Source organism: Oncorhynchus tshawytscha, linkage group LG07 (genome assembly GCF_018296145.1).
Source record: "Oncorhynchus tshawytscha isolate Ot180627B linkage group LG07, Otsh_v2.0, whole genome shotgun sequence".
NCBI lineage: Eukaryota > Metazoa > Chordata > Actinopteri > Salmoniformes > Salmonidae > Oncorhynchus > Oncorhynchus tshawytscha.
This window is the reverse complement of record NC_056435.1, coordinates 35079783-35085782: the sequence shown is the minus strand read 5'-3', so window position 1 is coordinate 35085782 and position 6000 is coordinate 35079783. Positions and strand designations below refer to the sequence as shown.

Sequence of the window (6000 nt, the reverse complement as noted above, 5' to 3'; positions counted from 1 at the left end):
AACCACAAAGACCAGGGAAGTTTTCCAATGCCTCATAAAGAAGGGCACCCATTTGTAGATTGGTAAAAATATCCTATGGTTAAGTTATTAATTACACGTGGGATGGCGTATCAGGCATCGTTCCTAACTCAGTTGATGGAGAGGAAGGAAACCCCTCTGTGATTTCACCAGGAGGCCAATGGCGACTTTAAAACAGAGTTTAATGGCTGTGATGGGAGAAAACTGAGGATGGATCAACAACATTGTACTTACTCCACAATACTAACCTAACTGACAGAGTGAAAAGGAACCCTGTAAAGAATATTTTATATTCCAAAACATGCATCAGTAATACTGCAAGGAATGTGGCAAACCAATTAACTTTTTATCCTGAATACAAAGTGTTATGTTTGGGGCAAATCCACTACAAAACATTACTGAGCACCACTCTCCATATTTTCAAGCATAGTGGTGGCTGCATCATGTTATGGGTATGCTTTTAATTGTTAAGGACTGGGGAGTTTTTCAGAAAAAGAAAAAAAATGGAATGGAGCTAGGCGCAGGCAAAATTTGAGAGGAAAACCTGGTTCTGTCTGATTTCCACCAAACACTGGGAGATGAATTTACCATTCAGCAGGACAATAACTTAAAACAAAAGGCCAAATTTACATTGGAGTTGTTTACCAAGAAGACAGTGAATGTTCCTGAGTGGCCGAGTTACAGTTTGAAAGTAATTTTCCATAAATCTGCAAACATTTCTAAAAACATGTTTTCACTTTGTCATGGGGTAATTGTGTGTAGATGGGTGAAAATCCATTTTGAATTCAGGCTGTTATAACAACAAAACGTGGAATAAGTCAAGGGGTATGAATACTTTCTGAAGGCACTGTAGTTAGTATCATGACAGGTGGAAGAGACTTGACATTCCATGGCTATGTCAGAAATGAGTCGCATTTCCTGACTAGGATTTCTTACGTTCCTATTGGGTTACATGTACCGAGTCTGTTTCCAGAGGTCATTTATGATGAGTACAAATGTGCTTAAACATCAAAAACCTAGATTAATATCCCAAACACTTCCTTGTCATAGGTGTTACCATATCAAGTACCAAAATAAATACAAATTAAAGCTTCCTTCATAAAATACCAGTAAATATGAGTTATGGTTTAAGGCCATGATGGCAGCATTTGCGTTTGTCAAACAACATTCAAGTGCAATAAAGTGTTCCATGGTATGACAAGGAGTGTACGATAGCTCTCACAAATCTCTGCTATACTACGAGTCCCGTTTGTGGTTTCTTTGATCATGCAATAAGGCACCGCAGTTGAAGCTGGTAAGTAGAGGCTTTTAAAAGAGAGAAAAAAATACCATCACTCCGTTCTTTGTCATGCACAGAATAAATTCAAATACTCTTTGTAAAAGTTATATAATATATATGAAAACTCTTATGTACAGTTAATTGTCCAATGGTATATATCTATTTCGCTCTCTTTCACACATTACTGTAAAACATTCCCTACATTTGCATGCTTCAAATGCAAGTCACATTTGGAGCTAGGATTGGTTGACACCTCCCAGGGGAAGGTTTTAAGTATGTACAGCTGATACGCTCAAATGGGACGCCACCCACACAAGCTCTGCCTTCAAACCTCTGGATGCCACCCTCCTCCCAGCTCCCACCCTGTTAGTCCAAACAGGGGAGGGGATCAGATCTTGGCCTCTCTGTTTGAGGTAGCAGTTCCCAGTGCAAAGAACAAGTCCACTCAGGGCTAGTGAGTCTATTAGTGTCAGGGTGGGGAGGGCCTGCTAGTCGCTGGCGCTCCTGAGGGGGGTGCTGTCACTCTGGGAGGCTCTGGGAGTGTGTCCGTTGGACAGTAGAGTCTGTCTGAGCTCTGGCTCACGATCCGTGTCCAGTGTGTCTTGGCGTCTTACGGGGGCGAGTTTCACCGGCTTGTGGAAGGCCTCCTCCTGGGATGGGGAGCACACTAGAGTTGTGTGTCCCGTCCTGTTCACTGAGGAACCTGGGAGAGAACAGAGAGAGAGAACAGAGAGAGAGAAGAGAACGCCACGTCAGCCAGTCATTGCACATACACTTATCAAGACATCTATCTGTACAGAGCTCCAGGCTATGGGTTATGAAATGCATCCATATTGCTACGTTTACATGATGAAGCGTAGATCGACATTCCAACCACCAAAATCCTCCCAGATGGTTCCTTGCCAAAAGGTACAGGATCCCAGGACAAGACCCATCTTGCTCCTCTGTGAGTGTGGCAGCGATGGGAACTCGAGGCTGTTTTTCATTTTTACTTAAGGTAGGAGGTATCCTACCAACTACAGTAGAATACACTCTCAAATATAGGCCGCAGACTATCCATCATGTTCCCTTCATGGTGATTCATCATGGCAGGGTCATCTACACAACTAAGGGCTCCAACCACAGGTTCTCCAGCATTCCCCATCCTGTCCTCAACAGTGTGGAATAGGAAGCTCGCTCTGGGATCCTGAGTGGCGCAGCGGTCTAAGACACATCTCAGTGCTTGAGGCATCACTATTGTTTCGATTCCAGGATGTATCACAACCGGCCGTGATTGGAAGTCCCATAAGGCAGCACAGAATTGGCCCAGCGTCGTCTGGGTTTGGCCGATGAAGGACGTTATTCTAAATAAGAATTTGTTCTTAACTGGCTTGCCTAGTTAAAGGATGGTTAAATAAAAATAAATGTTAAAAAAATACCTTTTATGTTGTGGTGGTTTCTCTGTGATGTAAATTCAGGTGGCGAGGAATCCCTTCTGACTCCGTTGGGGGTCCCGTTGGAGAGGGGTCCCGTATCCACCCCTAGGGGTACAGGTACACTGTAGTCCATGTGGTGGGGGGGTTGTTGGTACTCCAGGCCTACAGGTCCCAGCCCCTGGGTGAGATAGTCGAAGTCTGTCTTGGAGTAGCTGTTTCCGTTCTGCATACACTCTGTACACACTACAGCCCCATTGTAACCTACACCAGCAAATAAAGAAAACATCATTATTAAGGCGCCTACACTTTCCCACAATTCCACGAATTTAGAGTAGACGTAAAGCAAACATTCCCTGATGTTAGATAAAAAATGACTGAGCGGTCCAGCAGTTCAGTCATGGAGGAGAATTGGAGGTTCATATGGGAACCAAGCTGAAGACTTTACCTGTGTTGTCTATGTGTCCGTTGAGCGGAGGTCCAATGCTAGCCTCCACGCGGATACACACGTCCTGGCGCTCTGAGAGGGTCCCCTGGGAGGACAGGTAGCTGGGGACGTCCGGGGGCACGATTGTCTCATCTGGGAGGGGAGGGGAGGAGAGGGGACAGATAACATTAGCACCAGCACCAGCACAAACTACAGTCAACAACAGAAAATGGATGGTGAACAGCCATTTCCTGTGATAACTATAACTATATGAGAGCCCTCTCACCGGTGTTGGTTACGCTGCACTCGTCGCTCTTCTTGCGCGTCTGGTAGATGATGCATACCCACACCAGCGAGGTCACCACGATGCTGGTCACCACAGCGATGACGATGATGCCCATAGTGACGGTGCTGGGGCCGGACGGGGCGACGCAGCCGGTCTGGCGGACACTCAGCTGGCTGTGGCCGCGCTCTGTGCCCAGCGTGTTAGACATTACGCACGTGTACCTGCCAGCGTCCTCTAGGGCGGCGCTGCCGATCACCAACAGCTGGTTGCCGGGGGTGAAGTGGTGTCGGTCGGAGGAGCGGAGGGGCTCGTCGTTCCTCAGCCAGGTGATTTTGGGTGGGGGGCTGCCCAGGGCCTTACACTGCAGGGCTACAGTCTCCCCCACCACCACACTATGGTCCTCCAGCTCTTGGGCCAGGTGGGGCGTCTCTGTAGACGGGAGGGAAAGGTCAAAGTCTAATAATCCCACTAGCGCAGACAGGTCATTCCCAACTCTACTTATTACTTTAAACAACATTTTGACAACTGGTCCATCACATTTTGTTGAAGTTGATGCATTAATGTACACTACTGGAATAGAGCTGAACCCTGTGTTTCCCAGATAACATCTCAGCAGCGTTACCACTGAACAGTGTGTCTTATAGGGGATTCTTGTGTAGTGACGTCGGGGACAACCGTAGCATTTTAACTAATTAGAAACTTCAGCTAACACAAGAGTTTTGCAACTACATAGCATGTAGTTACATAGCAACCTTTCCCCTGACCCTTTTCCTAACCTTAACCAAAGGTTAACTACGCAAAATATCCTAACCGCTACGCCAATTCTCCTAAATGCTACATAAAATATCCTAACCGCTACGTCAATTCTCCTAAATGCTACATTATTCTAACCGCTACGTCAATTCTCCTAAATGCTACATTAAATATCCTAACCGCTACGTCAATTCTCCTAAATGCTACATTAATTATCCTAACCGCTGCGTTAATTCTCCTAAATGCTACATTCATTATTCTAACCGCTGCGTCAATTCTCCTAAATGCTACATTCATTATTCTAACCGCTACGTCAATTCTCCTAAATGCTACATTCATTATTCTAACCGCTGCGTCAATTCTCCTAAATGCTACATTAATTATTCTAACCGCTACGTTAATTCTCACAAATGCTAATGATGCAAAACAAGCAGTTCGGGCTGTCAATGACAGTGAGCATATCGTGTACATAATTCTAACGAGCGTTTTGTGGAGGCGCGTCCAAAATTGAAAGACAAACGCAACACTGTTTTGTCAATCACCTATAAATTATCACGTTGGAATCAATTGCGCGAGGTTAAATGTCCTGTTAAAACTAACAACTCAAAAACCACACGGAACCTGGGAATAATCTGTAAATCACTGCTTAGGGAACATTTTGTTGAAAACAGTTAGCTACATTTTGAAGTGTTGCATTTTTGATTCAAGTGCGTCACCAATGCAGTAAGTGTAAAGCAACACTTTTCTTGTTAATCACTTCCATCAATTCCGCACTGAAATCAATAGAACAGGGGGAAATGTTTCGGTATAGCGCTGTTTAAACTAACACTATTCAAAGGCCACAAGGACACTTGGAATAACCTGTACATGGTTGGTTAGATAAGAATTTGTAGAAAGCTTCTATCTATATTTTGGAATGGTGGCTGTTGATTTTGGGAGGCTGACATCACGGAAGATAAAACAAATGACTTTTTCTGTTAGTTGATTTCAATGAATTACGAACCGCCATAGAATATCAACAGTGACAACGGTTGGCTGCTTTTAAGTGATAATTAGACTTTCAAATCCATGTATTTTTATAAAGAGACCACCCAGATTTATCCATTCCATTTGAGAAAGAAAATGATATAGCTAAGTTCTAAGACCTGATATTGTGTCATCGTGTTGAATATAAACGTCTATATCCCCCCAATTAGGTCAAACCGTCAGCTTGTGTAATGTAGTAATAAATACTGTCCACATGTAAATATGTGGACAGTGTGTGTGTGTGTGTGTATACAATAAACACACACACACACAAAGTCGGAAGTTTACATACACCTTAGCCAAATACATTTAAAAACTCAGTTTTTCACAATTCCTGATGTTTAATCCAAGTTAAAAATTCCCCGTCTTAGGTCAGGGAGGCTCACCACTTTATTTTAAGAATGTGAAATGTCAGAATAATAGTAGAGAGAATGAGTTATATCAGCTTTTATTTCTTTCATCACATTCCCAGTGGGTCAGAAGTTTACATGCTACCAAATGCTAATTGAGTGTATTGCCTTTAAATGGTTTAACTTGGGTCAAAAGTGTCAGGTAGCCTTCCACAAGCTTCCCACAATAAGTGGTGTAAATTTTGGCCCATCTCTCCTGACGGAGCTGGTGTAACTGAGCTAGGTTTGTAGGACTCCTTGCTTGCACACACTTTTTCAGTTCTGCCAACAAATGTTCAATAGGTTTGAGGTCAGGGCTTTATGATGGCCACTCCAATATCTTGACATTGTTGTCCTTAAGCCATTTTGCCACAACTTTGGAAGCATGCGTGGGGTCATTGTCCATTTGG

At 43.8% G+C, this 6000-nt stretch overlaps 1 protein-coding gene across 1 annotated transcript in view; it reads right to left on the bottom strand.

Moving 5' to 3' along the window:
• Positions 1-593: 593 nt before the first annotated feature.
• LOC112254434 (leucine-rich repeats and immunoglobulin-like domains protein 1) overlaps positions 594-6000 on the bottom strand; it is a 52142-nt gene continuing 46735 nt past the window's right edge. Inside the window, exons 15-18 of the mRNA XM_024427015.2 lie at positions 3423-3851; positions 3158-3289; positions 2716-2973; positions 594-2000 (exon numbers count right to left, since the gene is read on the bottom strand). Coding sequence (XP_024282783.1) covers positions 1786-2000; positions 2716-2973; positions 3158-3289; positions 3423-3851 — 1034 coding nt within the window. The 3' untranslated portion in view covers positions 594-1785. The remainder of the gene's footprint in view (positions 2001-2715; positions 2974-3157; positions 3290-3422; positions 3852-6000) is intronic.